The following is a 22,190-nucleotide window of genomic DNA, read 5'->3' on the forward strand; positions in this document are numbered from 1 at the left end:
TCTCTTCCCTCTGCTCTCTCCAGACAGTTCTCTTGGCTTCAGGGAGACACTTTCACGAATGTCCCAGGTCCCTTAGGAAAAGTGCAGCGCGGAGACCAAAGGGAGCAGCGGTGGGAGCAGCAAGGCACAGCCCTGTGGGGTTCTCTCTTTGCTCAAACTGTTTATGAAATTGTAAACCAGGCTGCAAGAGGGAGACGGTCTGGAGGCAGAGGGGAGGGGGAGCTCATTCCTCCTCCCTCTCTGTCTCAAAGCCTTTTGCTTTCCAAGCTCCAATGCAGCTGAAATCTGACGCCTGGACTGCACACACTGTGAGACGTGGGCATGCCCTTGCAGTGCACTGATTTCCTCTGCAGCTTGGAGAGCCAGAGCCACGCTGAGGCTCAGGAGAGGAGTCACTCATCAGGCAGTGAGTGCCACATCACTGTGCTGCCTGTGCGAGGGCTCCAGCATGGTCCTGAGGCTCCTGCTCCTCCTCGGTGGGCTGCTTAGGGCCACCAAGCCAGCGCCCCGCTGTGAAACCGGCCAGGAGACCCTAGGTAAGACTAACTACTCCAAAAGTCCTCCTTCTCTTCTTCCTTCTCCTGGAAATAAGTAAGGAGTTCCAGCTTCAAGGAGAGGGAGACAGGAGCTGTCAGTCTCCCCTAGAGATGAGGGGGATCAGCTCTGGAAATCTGCATACTGCTGCTGGTGAAACCGGGGCTGTGCCTGGGAGTTCGGATGGGAAGGTGGGAGGTGTGTGGCTGTGCAACAGAAAAACAAGGCTGTGATGGAAGGGAACATAATGATTCCTCATCACCGTCTTTAAGGCTGTCACAGAGGCGTCTTTCTGTCAGTCTGTGGAGTTCCCAGTTGCTCCCAGTTGTGTTAGTCCCACTTGTTAGGATCCCCCTCCTCATTTTTATGGGGAATGTAGAAGGTTTGCCCTATCTCTGGCCTTGCCTTCTAGGAATGTGGTAGTCAGATTGAAAGAAGGTGAACTTTTAACCTTCTGTATGCTTTTCTGCTTAGGAAAAAAAAAAAAAAAAAGTTTTTCCTTACATTTAGCTTTAGGTCATTTATTTCAAGTCCAAAGTATGAGATTTATTAGGATCTGACAGCTGAAGGGTGTGTTTTAGGTTGCTATAAGCAATATGGAATTTGTTTGAGTTGATTGGCTGGAAAAGCAGATTTACACTTTAGAATAAAGGTTAAATAGGAACATGCTGCTAAATTATTGAAAGTTTTGATTCAGTAAACAGTTGACTAATAAAATATATTAACAGTGCCTTTCAAAAATACATGTATTTTTATCAAGTCTGCCTTATTATGTGGGACAGTGGAGACATAAATTTCAGTGTAGTGACAAGGTCTAATCCAGGAAAACTATTTTCAGAGAGTTTAAACTTAAAATGAGTCAGAAAAATATTTATTTTATAGGTTTACAGGAAGAGATAAGTTAACCTGAAACTGACCTTAATGCTACCCAAGGAAATTCAACTATATTTCAGTGCTCAAATATAAGCCACAGACTGTCACTGGCACTGAACTGCTACACAGTACAGTCCATGTGCCATGTACTGCAGATAATTTGAGAGTACTGTTCCCACCAACATCAAAGTGAGGTCTACCACAGCCTAAAGGGATTTTATTTTTGGATAAAGCTGCACAAAGAGGAGTTGTAGACTATTTACAGCCAATTACAGGAAGAGACTGTGTGGTTTGCAGCATGACCTTTCTCTGTGAGATATGATTCTGCTCCAGTTCCAGCTGATCAGAGTCTTGCCATGGGATATTAATCCTAGCAACCACAAATGTACGGATCATTGAGGGGTGACTCTGAGAGTGTTTTGTGTGTGTTGGCAGCTGTGGTGTCTTTAGGGTAGGGCTTGCAGAAAGGATATGCTGCTAGAGGGATGGCTAGAGGTAGGGAAAGGGAGCTGTCAATGGCACCACGTTGTGTGCCACCTAGGGGACACTCTGGACTGTTGGATCAGGCAATAAAGCGGCAGCTTGGACATTGAGAGACTGACAGGTTTCTCAAGGGTCTTTCTTTTCCAAAGGAGGGATAAGACCATGTCAGGCCACATGAAAAGAAAGGGGCCTGCAGTGATGCACACGTTCACAAATGGGCTTTGCAGGGGTCTCCTCTCAGCATTCAGGGCATAGGCTATATCTTCAGCTGTAGCAGTGGGATTTTCTCTCCTGTTTTGGGACCCCTTGTGTAGGCCTTGCTGCATCCCAGTGGTCAGACCTGTAGTGTCCTGCAAAAGGAGACCAGCCTGGAGCTGCTCTTGCAGGAGAGAACAGCAAGAACCAGTACAACTGTCTGACTTCCAGCAAGGCTAGAGCTGCTTTCTGCAGGCTTCCCGGTGGTATTTGTTCTGCAGTGACTCATTTTGGCTTTTTTTTTTAATAAGAAGCCAAAATGAAACATGGTTTACAATACCAAGATCTTTTGAAAACGCTTTGTGCTTTTCTGTTAAGAAAAATAAGGAAATTATTATTGTCATCCAGCTCCACAATATGACACAGGCGTCACACCCTGTGTGGTGAGCTTTTTGGGCAGCAGTTGGGAGCTGTGGCACTGAGAGAGGGCAGATCCCTTCTCCCTAGCTGTGTCCTGTATCCCTGGGGAGTCAGTAAGCTACTGTCTCTCTCAGTGTTTGGATGCTATGAGATCCCACTGTCAGACCCTTATGAGTTTAGCTGGCCTCTTAGCCTTTAGTTTGGGTAAGAAAAGTACAGCTGAGCATGTTTCCTCTGAGAGATGGCTAAACTTTTTCAGAGGGAGCTAATAAAACAGGTTCCGTTCTGCATCTCTTCTACTGATGCTACTGTCTGATGTAGTCCAGCAGCAATTAGTTAAATTAAGTGCTCTATAAAAATTTACAGCAAAACTAAAAACCCACAGAAGCCAACTGAAGTGATTTTTCTTCAAATAGATGACTTTCCTTGCAGCTGGGGACAACTCTGCAGTTGTGATGCTGCCGAGGTTAGGCTAAGGCTGCATAATAGAATCGTAGAAGGGTTTTGGTTGGAAAGGACCTTAAAGGTCATCTTGTTCCAGCCCCCGTGGCACAGACAGGGACACCTTCCACTAGATCGGGTAGCTCCAGCCCCCTTCCAGCCTGGCCTTGAACACTCCAGAATGGGGCATAACAGTGAAAAAACCTTTATCAATAGTGATGCTAAAAGCAATACTTTCCTGTCATGTGTATTCAGGGGGAGAGCTTTGCTGGGCAGTTTGGAGCAGGGATACCCCGGTGGGGTTGCTGGGCAGTTTGGAGCAGGGATACCCCGGTGGGGTTGCTGGGCTGTTCGGAGCAGGGATACCCCGGTGGGGTTGCTGGGCAGTTCGGAGCAGGGATGTCCCGGTGGGGTTGCTGGGCTGTTCGGAGCAGGGATACCCTGGTGGGGTTGCTGGGCTGTTCGGAGCAGGGATACCCTGGTGGGGTTGCTGGGCTGTTCGGAGCAGGGATGCCCCGGTGGGGTCGCTGGGCAGTTCGGTACAGGGATGCCCCGGTGGGGTTGCTGGGCTGTTTGGAGCAGGGATGTCCCGGTGGGGTTGCTGGGCAGTTTGGAGCAGGGATACCCCGGTGGGGTTGCTGGGCTGTTCGGAGCAGGGATACCCCGGTGGGGTTGCTGGGCAGTTCGGTACAGGGATGCCCCGGTGGGGTTGCTGGGCTGTTCAGGGCAGAGATACCCCGGTGGGGTTGCTGGGCTGTTCAGGGCAGGGATACCCTGGTGGGGTTGCTGGGCTGTTCGGAGCAGGGATGCCCCGGTGGGGTTGCTGGGCTGTTTGGAGCAGGGATACCCTGGTGGGGTCGCTGGGCTGTTCGGAGCAGGGATGTCCCGGTGGGGTTGCTGGGCTGTTCGGAGCAGGGATACCCTGGTGGGGTCGCTGGGCTGTTCGGGGCAGGGATACCCTGGTGGGGTCGCTGGGCAGTTCGGTACAGGGATGCCCCGGTGGGGTTGCTGGGATGTTCGGAGCAGGGATACCCTGGTGGGGTTGCTGGGCTGTTCGGAGCAGGGATACCCTGGTGGGGTTGCTGGGCTGTTCGGGGAAGGGATACCCTGGTGGGGTTGCTGGGCTGTTCGGAGCAGGGATACCCTGGTGGGGTTGCTGGGCTGTTCGGGGCAGGGATACCCCGGTGGGGTTGCTGGGATATTCGGAGCAGGGATGTCCCGGTGGGGTTGCTGGGCTGTTCGGAGCAGGGATGTCCCGGTGGGGTCGCTGGGCTGTTCGGGGCAGGGATACCCTGGTGGGGTTGCTGGGCTGTTCGGAGCAGGGATACCCTGGTGGGGTTGCTGGGCTGTTCGGAGCAGGGATGCCCCGGTGGGGTTGCGGTTCCCCGGCTCCTGCCGGTGCTCGGGGAGGGCCCGCCGCAGGTGCGCCCTGGCCCCGCAGGCTCGGCTGTGGTGCCACCGTGCGGCTCCGCGGGCTGCGGGAGAACCGAAAGACCCTCCACAAACCCTACAGGCTGCCCCAGCCTTCTGCCGCCCTCCTCATGCCTGCCCCGGCCTTTGGAGGATGGCTGGGGCACGATGGCAGATGGCAGAAGCATGGGATTGCTGCGGCTGGAAACCAGCGCTGTGATCTTCGAGCTCAACCCTGAACCCAGCACCGCTGGGCTCAGCACATCTACACATCTTTTAAATCCTTCCAGTTCTGTGTTCTATGTGAATATATAGAACCAGTTCCCTGGGCAGCCTGTTCCAAAGCTTGACAACCTTTCGGTGAAGAAATCTTCCCTAACATCCAACCCAAACCTCTCCATGACCAACCTGAGGGCATTTCCTTTTGTCATTTTACTTGTTACCCGGGAGAACAGACTGACCCCCACCCCACTACAGCCCTTCTTCAAGCAATTGTAGAAAAGAAGGTCCCCCTGAGCCTCCTATTCTCCAGGCAGGAGTCTAGAGGAGTGGAGCTCTTTAACCTGAAGCTGTGGAGGTAGGAGAGCAGCCAGAGTGCTGGTTGGCACACCTGGTCACTTGTTGTCACTTGTGGGCCTCTCCTCCTCTCCAAGCACCTTGTTTCATCATTTTGGCTTTCTCCTGAGACAAACATTGTCCCTTCCTGAGGATCTCTGACCTTAGCCACCGGAGATGAGAGGGAGTTGGGAACTACATGGAAGGGAGATGAGGAGTGAGAAACCACCAGGGCAGGAGGCAAGGGAAAATTTCAGTATTTATTCTGGAGCCCAGAACAGATTTTGTGGCACTGGCTCCTCTCTGAGCTATAGCATTAAGACTGTCAGACTAGTCACTGTCAGACTGACAGAAAAAGCGTGTTCACACAGAGATGTTATACCTTTCCCCTCTTCTCTGCAGCTCCAAACTCCAAAATGTGCCAGTTTTTGCTAAGTGAAAGGTAAAAAAAAAAGGAAAAGTATTTTCCTCCCATGACCTTCACACTGGCCTCAGCTCTGTGGGACTTGAGCAAACTTGTTCACCTGCTGTGGATGTTTCTCATGCCGGTTTCCTGGTGAAACCTGTGCACACACAGAGGCAGAGCCTCTCCAGCTGCTGCTGCTCCTGTGATTGCACTGAGTGTCCTGGCAGTGGGCTGGGGTCTTCTCTCTGCCCCGTGGGGTGGTCCCTCAGCCTGCTGTGCTGGCAGGTGCTGACATGGAGCACGCACAGGACTGTGCTGCCACATGTGGGAAAGCCCAAGCTGCAGGAATCTCACTGGCTGGACCTGAGATGGATGTGTCCAAGTTGTGTCAAAACTAAAAAATGCAGAACTAGCGTCTACATCATGCTCACTCACGAGATGAGAAATTCCTGCTTTTTGTGAAGCCAGTTGTCATCGCTGAATCATGTGAGCTCTGCTGAATTCCTGCCAGTGGCTCTAGGATTTCTACACAGTTTTTATTTTAGCAACACTGGCCTTCAACTCCTTTCAAGATGGGAAATGGGATCAGAAACAGACACTTATGTGGGGAAGGTAAGTTTATATTGAAAATAAAACACCTTAAACTGCTGAAATGATTTATGCATGATTTTAACCTGAAGGCAGTTTTCCTCAGAATACTTGTACAGACATCTTTAAAGTGTGGGGGTGTGAATACATAGAAGTCAAAACTTGAACAAAACCCCGCTGCTCTTAGTCACAGCTAGGCTTTTAGCAAGACTTAATAACACTAATGGTTGATCCCCTATAACATTTGTAGACACTATCTCTCCCTTCACGCAGTCACAGTGTTTGAGGATGCTGGCTGGCTGGCAGCTACCATGACCCCCTTTGGGCTGTTGATGCCATGGGAGGGCCACCCCCTTCTGAAGCCTGGGCCAAGGGCTGGGTAAATGTCACGAGTTATTGCCTGATTCAGAGCATGGAGGTACCCTGCAGAAGTCACCTGTCATGTTGTGAACATGGTGTTTGAGGCTGGTGGGCCACATCCTGGTCTCTTTGCTGGGCTTTTATGACCCAGGGTTTTTACGACTACTGAACCTCCCAGTTGGATGCAGCTGTCACAGATTAGTGGAGTTTAGGGACTTGGGGTTACTTTGTCCACTTCAGAAATAAAACTGAAATTTCAATCCCTTAATTTATGCTGTTGTAACTCAACTGATATAATTTACACCCAATTTTTATGGTTATAATAGGATACATTTATCTAAGAGACAATCTGAGATTAAGGCACAGATTTAAGTCAAGGTTGTTAAATTAACTGTCAATCTTTTGTAACATTAAAGTAACACATTTGGTTAAAACTCTACTTACAGAAGAATCAGATGTGATGTTAATTATAACAGTCCTCATACATCTAAACGAAAGACAGAGTTTATCTAGGGGGATGGATACACTGTTTATAGAGGATGGGATGATGTTTTGGCAAAGGTTTTGGAAAGATTGTGGCAGAAAAGATACAACCCTCAGTTTTTCAGACATGATCCTCTGTCCCATGGCATTCAACAGAGCTGGGCTTGCTTAAAGGAAAGCTTCTGACTGTGGTAGGCTGTTGGCCAAAGCACTTGGAGAGTACTACACACTTAAACCATGGGAGCTGTAAGGAGTGGATGGTCACAAAGTAAAGCTATGGGGACATCACAGATCCAGATTACCTGGTTAATAAGTGTTCTCATCCTTCACCAAGCAACTTGGCAAAATAATTGATCCTTGATACAATCAATTGTATCAATTGGTAGTTGTAGAGATTTCCTGACCTACACCAGCTGTGGTTTAATGCCATCATTGCCCAGATCTGAGCTTATTTCTTCTTCCTTCGCTGACCAGACTCTGAGAGATGATCTCCATATGTCTCCAGATCATCCTGGTGCGCAGGAAATGCATATTCAGCAGCAGCCCTGTCACACATGCAGCTCACTAAACCTCCAGCCAATTTGGCAACTGCTGGCCCACTTTGTTGTCACCATCTTTGTTGCATTTTATTTTCCCAACAGGTCATGTTTCCCTTGGAACTTGGAAAAGTTAAATTATGTTTATATTCAGGATTTGAAGCTCCTGAAGGATTCCTTGGAGCAGCACTTACCAGGCAGAGACGCAGCTGGGGTGACACCAGAGTCACTAGAGGCACCAAGGCAGTGCTGGGGATAGACAGACAGACAGATAGAAATACTCTTCATCAGTCCTTTTAGGCACCTACGACTGCAGACAGGTTTAAGTGGCATCTGAACAACTAGAAACAAGGGAGGATTACTGGTGCCCACTAAGGCTTTCTTTGTGCCCTTGCCATGTGACAGGTCTTGGTGTGCATCTGCGCAGATTTTGGCCTGTGGTCTGCAGGTTGTGACCTTACATGATCCATGGAAAAGCTTCAGCACCTTCTCACTGGCTCCAGAGCAGTCCTGAGAGAGAAACAACCCTGACTGCAGTGCTGATTGTAGTGTTATTGCTGTGGGAACACCTTCAGTAATTCAATAAAAATGGATGTTTAACCAAATGCCAGGCAGCCGGTGGGTTAGAACGAAGGGTGACTGGCAATGAGCACTGGCTTGCATCTTCCTGCTGTGACCTTGCTCTGCAAAATACAGATGAGGCATTAATCTCTTTCAGGTGCTTCCAGGCTTCTTCAAGTGAGGGAGCAGGGTTAAAGGAGGGCTGCACAGAACTCTTGGGCACTGCTTCTGCCTGCTGCAAGCACATCCCTCCCCCAAGCAGTTACTGCAGTTACTGGAGTGCTAATAGCATCTGTTCAGTCCTCTACTCACAAAACCTTTGATGTATCCAGAAAACTGAGTTAACCACATGACTGCTTTTTGCAAGCACTCCTCTCTCTTCCAGTTTTCCTGGAATTTCTTCTCTGCAGCTGGGAATTTTCTCTACTTCTGCGCTTGCATGTATGCCTTGGGTGTGTAGCTGCCTTCTCTTCTGGGCTTTCTGCTCAACCATTCTCCCACTGCCCAAGGTACTCAGTTCTCTCATTTTTCTGCCACTAGTCCTCTTACAGCTCCACTCCTGATGATTTTGATCCATTTTAGTGTTATATAATGGATCTTGTCCTGCCCTTGTCCTTTTGCTGTAGATAGGAGCTGGCTCTGGAAGCAGGCTGTGCTTTGCCATTTGAAGGTGCTGTTCCAGTGCTTTGCAAAGCTCAGCAGTGTTTCTATCTTCCTTCTGATAGTAAGTTTTGTCTCTTTAGTGGCAAAGGCAGAATATCACTGAAAGACCAACTTGGATCGTGTAGAACAGGAGAGTAATAGTAATGTGATAAGGAACTGAAATACTTTGTTCCGAAAAGTGGAGGCTTTGACTATAAACAGACTAAAATGAATACATATGTTCTTCTAGTTTAAAAAAGTATTGTAAGAAGCCAAATAAGCTGGGAGGGGGTATGCTGGTCTTTACAATATAAATTATCTCATCTGTTTTCATCTGTACTGACCAGCACACCCCCTACCAATCTGCTTCACTGAATGACTTAGATATTTCAGATTTAACACTTGTCCTCAGGCTTATTCTGGATCATCAATTGCATGGGTCTCCTGTTGGCTTTGCTCTTGAAAAGACAACTGGCCAGTCCATGGTACTAGAAGTAGCTGTTGAGCTCTGTTGTCTGGGTTAGGGTTAATCACAGCAGCTTGCTTCCTTCGGTGCTGAATCATCAAGGGGAAAAAATGTAAGCTTGGCAGTAAAATATGTATGTGCTGCATTGTAGATTTTCAAGCTTGCCTTTGCAAATTAAAACCAGAAGCGTATTTTATAGAGAGAGCTCAGAAAGCTTGAAATGGCTTTTCTCCTCTTCAATAAGTTATTTTATCCATAATCTTAAATAGAAGCTGTGCTACTGAAAGGACTTTTGTGGCTCTGGTGGAATAGTTAGAGTACAAAAATAAACATAAAAAATTGAAAAGGCTGTTCTGGGTCAGAAAGAAAAAGGTCTCTCTGTACCAACCTGTTGGTGGATGGGACTTTGAGAAGAGGTGACACTGTCTTCCTTTGAGCCCAGGGAAGCATTTGCACAAAAATATTGAAAAATTTTAGACTCTTTCAAGCACAGAAGAAGCAGCGATTTAAACCTGCCAAGTGAACTGGGAGACCTGAGAAGCCCTTTGTATATCAGCCCCTGTCATTTCTCTTATGAAAATGAGGAAGGGATTGGCTGAACTCTTCTGATATTGACAGAGCTTAGAGAAAACAAGCTGTCACGGGCAGGGATGGGGATTTTCTGGTGATTTTTATGTGCAGAGACCCAGGCCAGTGGGTGCAAGGTTGCAGGAACAGAGCGTTCAGCTGCAGCCTGGGAGCTGGCCTTGGAGAGCTTCCTGCTGCTGGCTCTCCAGGCAGGCAGGCTCTGGCCCAGCTACGTGGATCCACACTTATTTATATAAGCACACATCCTGCAGAATTATCCTTGGCCCTTGCAGTGCTGCACCCTCCAAAACATATGTAAGCACTGGCTTTAGGAAACTGGAAAAGTCAAAACACCACATCAGCACACATACACATTTAAGGCTGGCTATAAAGGAAGGTTTGGTATAAACCAGACCTTTTCTCTCTTGATTTTATGTGCACTGACTCTTGAGAACCTGAAGTTTCAAGCTGTTTCACTCTTGGGTGTTTACAAGACAGAGCTGTGGCTGATATATTATGGCAGCTTGCATGATGGGGAGAGGTGGCCAGAAGAAGTTGCATGGATATCTCTAGTAAGGAGAGACAGAGTGAAAATTCCACCTCCATATGCTGCAAAATGTGAGGCTTAAATCTAATTTTAGCTTAGATCTAGATTTAGGTTTAGATCCAGGTTTAGGACCCAGCAGCAAGCACTTTTGCTGATCAGTGAGTGAGTCTTGGTAGCTTTGAGTTTGTAAAGCTTGTGATCCTGGATCACAAGTAGTGGAAAAGTTTTATCCATTAAGCAGTGGTGTTGCAGAATTACCTTTGCTTATTACATACTGAGATGAATAATTTCAGTTGCCATGGAAAAGATTTATATGGATTTGGTACCTCATCTGAAAAATAGATTTATCCTCTTCAGTCAGAATCTTTGTTAATGAGCACTAACCATATTGCTTAATAGATTTCCTCTCCCCATATAGATATGGTAAAAATATCAAAATGTGGATGACATGTAGAACAGTCTGAAACAAGAGTTGTCTTTCTCTCTCCTGTGCTAACATCTCCTCCTGCTCACAAAAGGAGCCAGTCCTCAGGTGAACCCTTGGACAGAATATCTGTGGAATTTCACATCTCTTCCATCAGCTATCCATTGCTTCCTGATGCCTCCCCTTCTGGCCAGCTGGGCAGAAAGAGGCATCTGCTAAACGCAGCAAGTCTGCTGCTGCTCAGAGAGCTGGAGCAGGGAGAGTCAGCGCCACATCCAGACCCTGCCTGCTGCATTTTCCCTCTGGTTTCCTCTGCTTGTTCCAGAGTGTTGCCAGAACATCTTTTTGCTCCAGCTGAATAAGCAGAATTCTGAGATGCCATTGAGAACAGGCCTGTGCCACATCTCAAACTGACTGGTGGCTAATAGCACTCCTGCACAGCAAAAGGGGTTGGGGAGACTGTGTGTACCTCAGTTTCATTATTTGATCATTGCATGTCAGAGAGATAAGCTAAAGGGACATTTGTAGCTTGGTCCTGGAGACAGCAGAGGGGGAAATGCCTTTTACCTTTGAAGAAATGTGAGCAGTTGTAGAAAGACCATTCATACTCCCCAAATTCATGAAGAACTGTGCCCAGCACATACAACCCTCTAGTCTAACATAATAGCTATGATATATTAATTTTCTGCTCAGGAGAGGGGAAAAAAAAGGTGTCAAATATTTCTCATCCACCCCTCAAGGGGAATCCCCAAAGGGGATTCATTGCTAATGACCCTGATGATAAACAGAGATAGTGTCACTCTCCTCACTGGGACAAGGCTAAACTCAAGCCAGTTCTTTTCACACTACATTCTCCCCTCTGTAAGGAACATTTGGCTGACTCCAGACTTATGTCCAAGGTCTCTCAAATGTGGGTGTGCTGATGTATACAGGACTATCCAGATTCAGGGGGTAGTGACATCCAATTTTATCAGCAGGATTAATTGCTGGAGCTCTTACTAACAAGAGATCATTTCTTTCTCACTCCCAGCTAGCATTGTACAAAAATGCTATTGCTTGATTATCCCCAGATGTAGCACTGCATGCAGTATCGGGCTGAGATGAAGCTTTTTTTAGAAATGCCTTGACCTTAATAACTAACTCACAGAGGGGATTGTGCCTAGCTAGGGGAAACACTGAAATCCTATAATGGAAGGCACTGTAGATGAACCAGGTATTATTTAATGCAATTATCAAAATGAACTGAGCCAGGAAAGGAGTTTTTATGGATATCATATTTTCTAGCTTGCTGCTTAACAGAACTTGTTGATGTTGGGGATGGGCTCTTTCTGCTAGTTCTGATGCCTCATTTATTTTATGAGGTAATATGGCTCAATTACAATCCATAATATAGAATCAGACTAATTTCCAATGAAATGTCCCTCTCCAAGATAAAGTCCCAGGGTTAACTTTCTTCTCATTACTATGACTTTATTTTGGCTAAAGAATGATCAACTCATTAGCAACACATATGCAGACGATTATGTTTAAACAAATATGCCAGGGGTAGAACTTTAAACTCTCTTTAGCAGGAAAAAGAGAAAATATAATGAATATGGCCTTGTGAGGACAGATGCTCAACTTAGTGAGCAAGAAGCTGGATGTCTGTCCCCCCAGTGAGAGCAAGAAGAAATTCCAACAGAAGAGATCCCCAGTACACCACAAGAAAGGTGAACCTGGAAGTGTTCAGGCTTGCACAGAGTGATTTAGCACTGGTGAAACCATCTCCAACACCTTGGCAGAAATATATTTCTTTAGTTGCCAATATTGGAGAGGACAACACAAAATCATTGGCTACAGGAGCAAAAGAAAGGTTTCCTGGGTCATCAAACCAAGTTCCCTCAAAATCAAGAGAGCATAATTTATTTGACCTAGTAAACAGGAAGCAGAGGAGATCTCTTCTGTTTGCAAATGCAGTGTGAAGGAATGCACCAGGGAATGCAGAGAGCTACTTAAGCTAAAGGACAATGCTGGCACAACAACAGTGAATAAAAACTGGCCACAAATACTTTTAAACAGGAAATTAAAAGTCAATTTCTAGCCATTAGAAGAGTGATCTTTTGGAAAAGCTTTCCTATGAGAGTAGTTGGGGAGGGAAATAATTAGTTTTAAGATATTATTAAAAGTGCGAAATGCAACTGCTAGAGATACAATGAAGTAGGATGAGCAAGAAATAAATTCTCCTCATATCTACCAAAGGCTGAATTGCTTTATGAGAAAGGTATCCACTGCATTATGTGGGACAAAAAGATCTTTTAGGGGAGATTGATAAAACACCTTGATACGTACAGAAGAACTCATATGGACTTTTAACCAGATTGAAAAAGACCTAGGTTTTGATTAGGGAAATTTCCTAGGCACCTGTGTGTGGATAAGGGGGAAAGGGGTTTCTCAACTCAGCCTGTTCTGTGATTCTGTAATATGTGCCTGCTGGGAATATGAGCATGTTCCTGGTATGGCTGCACCTCAGGACACAGAGTTGCAGCAGATACCCGATCAGACAATTCCTAACACAAGCCAGGAACCGTGTACACTCACCCTGTAATGATTTTTCTTTTCCTCTTTATTTACAGGTCAATGCCAAACTGTACAGAAAGGTATGAAGTCTTTCCTTGCTGTTCTTGGAGAACCTCAAAACCACAAGTATTTTTTGATGATTTCCTGATAAGTATACTCATGTTGGTGCTACAGTAGGTTTTCTTACAGGAGAAATGTGCACTTTCATACAGTGTAGTGTTCTGCTGCTGTGACAACAGTGTTTGTTACCAGCCAGAATCATTACCAAGAGAAGGACACTAAAATGTAGACCCATTACTATTACAGTCAGTAATTTTATGAAGAGATGTCTTTCTGTTACTCTTTTTCACTTCTAAGTGGGTTGAAGGTGTTACCAACACTTATTCTTCCTAAGACCTGCTGACCTGATTTCTTAAAATGTATTTGGTTTATGAGAACATACATGTAATCATACTATGTGTCTGCTTGCCTGTGAGTTAAGCACTAGAATGACTTTTCTCCTCTTTGGGCAATTTCAATCAAACTTCATGGAGGGTCTGTAGTTTCAGAGATATTAAACTCAACTAATTTTGTGGGGACAAGCCGAGAAAAGAGATAACTTATCGTTATGTTCTACACTAAAGAAAAAAACCTGTAGGATCTCACACCTACTCAGGCAATCAATATGACAATTCAAGGACAGGGGAGAGAGTGATATCAAATACAGTTCTTCACAAGACACTTATTGAGGAATCTGAGTTTTTCTCACCAGCAAATTCCCACCTTTCTCTTAGGAATTCTTTGGTCAAATTCCTAAACTCAAATTATATCCCCAGACCCAAGCATGTTCCTCAACCTCTTTCTATAAGTGGTTTTAAGCATGCAATACAGTTTAAAAACTGTTTCCAACCTACCTGAGAACTAAATAAATAAGTCCATTGGACATGGTATTTGTTATAGTCTCTTCATCTATTCAGAATGTCAATGAAGAAAGATCTTTTTCCTATGTTCATTTCCTTTTCACAGCAAAATGCGTGGATATCGCCCTGAGTTCTTGTACTGATGTTGCCTATACTCAAATGGTGTATCCTAACTTTCTGGATCAGAAGTCTCGAGAAGTGATTGAGTACAGCTCTGAGTACCTGCTCATCAGCGTGCTGCACAACTTGCTCCAGGGGGAATGCAACCCCGACCTGAGGCTCCTGGGCTGCTCAGTGCTGGCCCCACAGTGTGAAAAGGACAAAGCCATAAAGCCCTGCAGGCACGTCTGTGAAAACCTCAAAAAAAATTGCCTCCCTGCCTTTGATGCAATAGACATGGCCTGGCCCTACTTCTTAGACTGTGACCGCTTCTTTGCTGGGGAGGAGGAGGGCTGCTTTGACCCGCTGGCAAAGCTGCGAGGTGAGGAAGGCAGCTCTGCTGCGCTCCTTTCTGCGTGGGGAGCGTCTCGTCTCACTCAGCTTCACTGATCTACGGCACAAAACCTCTTCACTTGTCATCTCTGCCTGCTCTCTTTGTAGAGACCTGTAATGTGTCATTAGTTTTGTTCAACCTACTTTAAAGACTTAATTAAACTGTGCTCAAGAAGTATTTATTTCTCTCCCTCATTTAAAAAAGAGCATCAAGACAGACAGCTCAAAGCAAGATATTTGGATGTATTTAGATAAGCCCTGTTCTGTATGATAGCTGTCTATATATTTGAAATACTTTATTTTAAATCTGAAACTTTAGTGCACTTATAAATCTGTGACTGCCTGTCAAGCTTAATGGCTCATTAAAATATTCTCATTAATGATTGTCACAGATTTTTGTTTGGAGGAAGAAAATCCAGATAGCTGAAGACAGATGAATCTCATAAAAAAAAAAAAATCACCAAATTTAAAGGGAAAAACCTGTACAGTTTGTTACTGAAATGAGCTAACATGCCAAAGGTTGAATTTAACTGGAGATTGCACAAATATTTGTTAGTGCAGGTTTTCATACAATCCTCTAAGCACTATGATTTTAAACACTGTGTTACATTTTTTTCATTGCAGGAGAAATAAATGCTGAGGAAGATTTGCCTTCAGACTTGCCAGCAACTTTTATTCAGTTCAAACACCATTCATATGCCCAAATGGTGAGCACACTGAAGAAGACAGCTTCTAAGTGCTCCCACATTGCAACAACTTACAGCATAGGGCGCAGTTTTGAAGGGAAGGATCTTTTTGTGATTGAGTTTTCAACCAAGCCTGGACACCATGAGCTGCGTGAGTTTTATCAATGGCCCTTTTATTGGAACATTGCTTAAACTGTAAAAAACACTGACCCCAAAACATTTCTCCTCCCTTGTGTTCCTGAGTTACAGTGATAGTTGGTGATTCCTTGTAGCAATTACAAACCAGAAGCAAATTCTTACTGTTATGGTCTCTGTGCATGACCATGCTTGGTGATGCTGTTCCTTGTGTCACCACATATTTGGTTGTAGTCATATCACTATTATTTATTTGTGCACCATGTACAAATCTGGGACACTTTCCTGTTACTGACTTGTCCTCCCTATCACCTACGACTTCCTCACTGTCCTTCACATCCTAAAATACACAAGTCTTCTGAGAAGGCCTCAGACAGAGATGGACATTGACACTAAAATGGATGATTCAGCACAGAAAACAATCCTCCTGAACAGAGATTCATGTCTCAGAGTAACAGATGGATGATAGCAGGAATTTATATTTTCATGGCCCCTTAATAGATGCTATTATATTATATATAGGTGCTAATATATACATTAGGACATGAATCCTCACAAATTTTCTGCAGAGGAGAACAGTAAAAGATCTCTATTTTGTAGTTTCATCACTAAGACAGCAAGGGCCAGATTTTTAAGCATTTTAAATTCTTCACAAAGCAGATAACTTTCTAGGGCAGTATTAGGTGTTATTTACCAGCTCCCAGCTCAAAAATTATACTTGTCTAGATATGGTGGATTGCTATGGCCATTGTGGGTTGCTTCTCATCAGAAGAGCTCCAGCATCAGCACAGCCTCAGCAGTGTGGCAGAGCTGAACTACACCTGACCTAATACTTTATTGAGATTATGGTCTCAGGTCAGGCTGCTGATTCCTCCGTGTGCTGCAGAGGGCTCAGAGAGGATGGCAAAGACTGGTAGCTTTGTTTACTCTCAGCTCTGCTGCCTTGCATGGTCTGGAGGTATTTTGAGGTGCCTCTAAACTTAATCAGATCCCAGTAGATGTCATTAAAAGAGCAAAGATCTACATTACATTTTCCTATCATCTTTCCTTTCTTTTTCAAAGAAAATAAGTTGCAGGTGTCTTTTTAGGCTTATACTCCATTTGCCAGGAAAACACAAAGCCTATGAATCGGGCTTTTAAATGAAAACTGTGATATGGATGATAAAAGGTGGTAGTTTAACACATCTCCTAGCATTTTTCTCTAAATCTGTTACTTCATGCTGCTCAGGACAGCATAAAATAAGGTATAAATTGAGATTTTGCCATCCCGAGCAAGTGTCATACATAATAGCTCTGTGCCAGGCCCCCTCCAGTGCCTGGTGCTCAAGGCTGGCCAGGATCAAAGGCAAAGATGAAGGGATAGACAGGAAAAGGTGTCTCCAAAGTGCACCTATTTTCTCCTTTCCATTAGTCTCTAAAGAAGGATGGAAATTGGGAGAATAGCTACAGGGAATTACAAAATTATGAGTTTCTAATAGCCTTATTCCAGGGCTATTTAGTCTGAAAGCCCTTTTTTATGCAGAACCCAACTTCTTTTCCAAATAAAGGGATAATTTATTACACATCTGCAGGTCGTTTCTAAGATCTGTGACAAAACAAGGCATTGAAGCCCCCCAAGGTAGGTCAGAGTGCCAGGGCTGTATTTCGTTCCCAGCCATGGCTTGATATTTTTGTTTTCAGCACCCTTTGCCCACAATTAATGATGACTCTAGCAAAAGCTCAGAGCAATGATCGCCTCTTATGGTTTGGAATCCTAATAGTTTGGACTTAACTTTATTTCACACTCTTTAAACTGTTTCTGAGCTGGTGTTTAATGGAGAGAAGTTCACCTAGAGCTGCTGTGCAATTTGAAGGAGTGTGTGCGTGAAATTAACGTAAATAAAACTTTGGCTCATCAGTAAGCAACTTGGGTTAGTCTGATTTTGGAAGCCATTCAGGTATAATCAAATTCAAGCATCTCATTATTTCACATTCCACAGTCAAGCCAGAATTTAAGTACATTGGCAACATGCACGGCAATGAAGTTGTGGGGAAGGAACTGCTGATATACCTGGCACAGTATCTGTGTTCAGAATATCTTCTTGGGAACCCTCGCATCCAGACCTTGATTAACAACACCAGAATTCATCTCCTGCCTTCACTCAATCCTGATGGCTATGAACTGGCTGCAGAAGAGGTAAAAGTTTTATTATAAGGAGGTGTTCAGGCCTTCAGGTTTCTAGAATTCTCCATGGGAAAGAACAAACTGGAAAGGGAGTGTCATGTAAAAGAGGGGATATTAAGGATTGACTGCCAGGATCCCTGAAAGGTTAGGTGGTGCATTGCTTTTCAAAGATGATGTGAACAGAACTAAGAGGAAATCAGAGCCGTATTTGTCATTTCTGCTGCCTGCATGTGATGATGTGAGAATGACTGTTACTTTTTCACACACTTAGCACTCTCTGCTATCAGTTCTAGAACAAAATGCCTACTGACTCACTATAATGACTTACATTGTTCTATAAGGAAATGCAGTTTAATATCATGCTGATGTTCCCCCTCTTTTAAAACTGTAGACATAATGAAATATGATTTTTTTGTCAAAGTTTTGTAATGGATGGCAGTTTTCAGAGATTAACTCATGCCTGATGGAGACCTGTGAAAACCAAGATTCTATTATTTGTTACATGACATTCTTATTTCCCCCTGTCTGTTTTCTTTAACAGCACTAGCATGAAACTAGACCTTTCTTTCTCTGTTTTTGCTCATGTGCTGAGCTCTCTCCATTGTATGAGCCTGGAGTTATTGCACTCTGCCTCGTCCTGTCTTGGGGCATCAGCTGTATTTTCTTTTTCTCCTCTAATCCATTCTGTATGCTGCTCTGAGCAAGAGGCTCCTGTGTTCCTCTCATGAGTCACAGCACTGGTGAGTGAAACACTTCCTGAATGCTAGTTAGTGCATTAATATTCATAGGGACAAAATGTGATTAATTAATAAGCGTGGGTTTTTAACGGTACAGACATTTTCAGTTTACTTCTTTTAAAACTTCCCTTTGATTAAAGAATTTCCACAAGGTGCTATTTTGAGACAGGGAGCTGTTCTGAAGTTGGCTTCTGTGTTACAAAATAGGGAGCTGGTTACAATGGATGGGTCATAGGACGACAGACAGCTCAGAACCTGGACCTGAACAGGAATTTCCCAGATTTGACATCTGAGGCTTACAGAAGAGCTGGGATTCGTGGGGCCCGTCTGGACCACATCCCCATTCCACAGTCCTACTGGTGGGGTAAGGTATGAATTACACATTTTATAAATCATATATACTACAGGACAGCTCAGGAATTAAGAGACTGAGACTGCTTGTTCTGAAGTTATTTGCTTGTAATCAGATTTTATAAGTAGGACTGAAATGGATAGGCTCAGAATTGGCATGAAAATCATGGTGTAGGTCCGGCCAAAGAGGCAGGTGTCACAAATCATTTGGAAGATTTGTGGATAATTTGAACTTTGCTGGTTTAGATTAAGAATAATGACTGTTACAAGGGGGTCACAAGTGTGTAATGATTCATCATTAGTGCTTTAAACTGTGGTGCCTGTTAAAGGCTTTATGGATTTGGTTGTCATTGCACAGGTTTGATGCAATAGGAGTTTCTGCCATGGAAAATGTACAAAGGCTGCATGTAAAGCTGTGTGGTGTCATCTTCCATGAAGAGAGGATGTTTATAAATGACTGTCACCATACAGAGCAGTGGAAACAGCCTGTCGAGCTGCAGAGGTGCTGGAAGGGAAAGTCGCTGCTGCAGGGTGGGAGCAGGGTGGAGGCAGAACTACAGGGCCTCACACTCATCATCACTAAGCTCTGTGCAATGTTATGTCAGGAATGCAAAGCTCAGCCCTACCTGGGTTGCTGGCAGCCCAGCAGCCCCCAGCACAGGTCTAAGTGGACCTTTCTGCCCCTGAAAAAAGAATCACAGAAGCTAAATCAGTAGTTCAGATACTGGGAGCTCTGTTCTTCTTCTACTTTTAAACTAATTATATTCTGATTCAATATTTATTTTGGCACAAAGCCTCAGACAGGTGGGGAACAGGATTGTTTCAGCATCTGGTGTTAGCAGAAGATCTGAGAGCCCATACTTCAGGTTCCTACTCTGCTGCAGGTGGTCATATGTAAAGCCAGATCAAAACCCCAGTGCTGCTCCAGTGTTCTGGTACCCCATTTCACAGCAGTAAAATCTAGATAAAAGCACCTCACTTCCTCAGGATAATGTGAAGACTCAAGGCTGTAAGAGGCTCAGTAATGCACATTGTATTAGACCGCTAATTTCTGCCATAACTCAGCTCAAGTAGTTTATTCTATTTTTGCATATAATCACACATCCCAACTCATGGCACTGAAATTCTGCATGTTTATAAGGTCACAAGCTTAGAAGTTTTCAACTTTTGATTGAATAATAACAGATAATTTACCAGCGAGCTGGTAAATACAATTGGAATTTAGAACTTCAGATGCTAAAGAAAGGTTGAGAGCTGAGAAGCAGAGCCTGAGGCCACATGAAAATAATGGGAGAGAAAAAAAGGGATTTTAGGAGAAAAGTCAGAGAGATTTTGATTCACTCCTGTGGTGAGTTTCCCTAGTTGGATGCCAGGTGCTCACCAAATCACTCTATCACTCCCCTGCTCAGCTGGACAGGGGACAGAAAATATAGTTAAAAGTTTATGGGTCGAGATAAAGACAGGGAGAGATTGGTCACTAATTAACATCAGAAGTAAAAGAGACTCAGCTTGAGGAAAATTATTTATATCTATTTTATTTTTTATGAATCGAATCAGAGTAGAGTAATAATAAATCTTAAAAACACTTTTCCCCCACCTCTGCCTTCTTCTCAGGCTTGATTTTGCACCTGAATTCTATACCTGCTTCCCCTGTGTTGTGCAGGGAATGGGGGTTGTGGTCAGTTCATCACACATTACCTATGGTGCTCCTTCCATCTGAGGGGGAGGGCTGCTCAGACCCTTCCCCTGCTCCAACATGGGAAGGAAAGGATGGAGATCTCCCTCCAGCCATGTGCTCACTCTCTCTGTGCCCAGGCAACACTGAGGAAGGACAAACATGTCTTTGACCCCCATTTTTTTGCCAGTGCCCGGTGCAAACTGTGAACTTGTCTCACACTGTGCAGCTCAGAGTTCCTGTAACTCTGCATTTCTTGGCTCTACTCTCCTCCCTCTACTCTCCAAGTCCTGCTTCTGCCCTGGTTCTTCCACTGATCTGTGAGAGAGATGGTCAGTGGCAGGCAGCCACTTGCAGAAGTCATTTTTACAACCATGTATTTAGCTTTCTTAAACACTGTAACATCTCAGCAGTTTATAGAGGGATGGGTGGAGACAGCCTAACATTGCTCCCACAGCTGCCACCACAGCTCTGCCTAAGCTGCAGCATCACCCTGGCTTACCTGTCACAGGTAAGGGACCAGGGAACCTTGGCACACAACCACCATCCCCTGGGCTCTGCCTCAGTGGGTGCAGACCTGGAGACACAAATAAACCACAAATAAACCACTTCTCCTGCAAATCTTTTCTTGTTTTTAAAGAAAAAACAATGTGGCCATCCAAGGTACTCCTCAGAGCACCAAAGCTTAGGGAATTTCTAGGTGCTCTCCTGGCCCCAAAGCTGATCCTCACATAGACAACACTCAAAAAAAATCTCCAAATCCGTTTGTTTCCAGAGCAAATGAGGGAACCAATGGGCCTGTGACCTCAGTGGCATCTCAAAATCTCCTCGCTGTCTATAGCTTCCTATGGTTCACAGATCTGGCAGTAAGTGGTCTCACAGCCTTGTGTCTCCTCTGCTGATGATACCACAGGACTGTCAAATCAGCTGTCCCTAAATGAGCCTCAGTTTGGTCAGGCAGATGAACCCATGGCTCTGACGGCAGTGCTTTGTGCTTGCAGGTTCATTAGGTTGAATATTTCAACACCAGCCTCTCCCCTTTCATTTACTTAACAGTGTTCATTACCTGCCTTATTAAAGTAATTACTTGAGTGTTGCAGGGCACTGTATAAAGATCAGGAGGCAGAAAGCAACCTCAAGAGCCTGGCTTCAATACAACGTGCTTTGTTCCCCACTTTTATGAATTATAGCAATAAGAGGTCTGAGGGCTCAGGCAGACCAACTTCAGGCTTGATCTGAAATACAGTCAGTTCAATTGTCTTGGTTCAAACAGAATTTGGAAGTCTATGCCATTGGGAGCTGGCATACTCTTTAAGAAAATTAGTCTGTCTGCTTTTAAAAGGGAAAAAAATAAATCTTTGAAAGTCATGCAGACAGTGATTAATTTCAGTATAATTGACAGAAATGAGATTCAGGTTTAAAATGGGTAGTGGCCCTTCTCTGTACTGATGCAGAAATAATTTAGCTGTTTTCTAGTTGTGCTCTGAATTGTTCTTGTGAGATGGGTACTTTAAAATTGATCTCATCTAACTTAAAAGCAAAAGCCCTGGTGAAAAAAAAAATTGAGCTCCACAGAATCCACATTAAAGGAAAAGCCAAAGGCCAGAGTGGGGCAGATAACATCTGCTATCATTTGGTGGAGCTGATGCAGAATATGCTCATTTCAAAGCCTTAATCACTGATGTCACTGAATTGTTATAAGGATAAAAATAGTGACATTGAAACTCCTGTTTTTTCACAACATTCACTTCAATAAGACTCTGGCTCTGTGAGACAGCACTATCTTGGGGCTTGTGTAGGTATCTGCTTAACCAGTTGGCTGATCAGGATGAGGGACAGAAATCAGGAGCTCTCAAATAAAACTACATTTTACTCTTGTCCACTGAATTGCAGAAGCAACTTAAAAATCTCACCAAGGCCCCGGGCTGCTGTTTGAAAGCAGGGCTGATGTCAGGCATGTCCTGGCTGGGCAGCAGGAGCAGGGGCAGCTGCAGCAGGGCAGGG

General features: G+C 44.7%; 1 protein-coding gene across 1 annotated transcript in view; it reads left to right on the plus strand.

Moving 5' to 3' along the window:
- Positions 1–448: 448 nt before the first annotated feature.
- The window catches only part of CPZ (carboxypeptidase Z), a 34,724-nt gene continuing 12,982 nt past the window's right edge, over positions 449–22,190 (plus strand). Inside the window, exons 1-6 of the mRNA XM_058838280.1 lie at positions 449–536; positions 13,104–13,127; positions 14,053–14,427; positions 15,063–15,275; positions 17,239–17,435; positions 18,368–18,529. Coding sequence (XP_058694263.1) covers positions 449–536; positions 13,104–13,127; positions 14,053–14,427; positions 15,063–15,275; positions 17,239–17,435; positions 18,368–18,529 — 1,059 coding nt within the window. The remainder of the gene's footprint in view (positions 537–13,103; positions 13,128–14,052; positions 14,428–15,062; positions 15,276–17,238; positions 17,436–18,367; positions 18,530–22,190) is intronic.

The sequence above is a fragment of the Poecile atricapillus genome, chromosome 4, assembly GCF_030490865.1.
Source record: "Poecile atricapillus isolate bPoeAtr1 chromosome 4, bPoeAtr1.hap1, whole genome shotgun sequence".
Classification (NCBI taxonomy): domain Eukaryota; kingdom Metazoa; phylum Chordata; class Aves; order Passeriformes; family Paridae; genus Poecile; species Poecile atricapillus.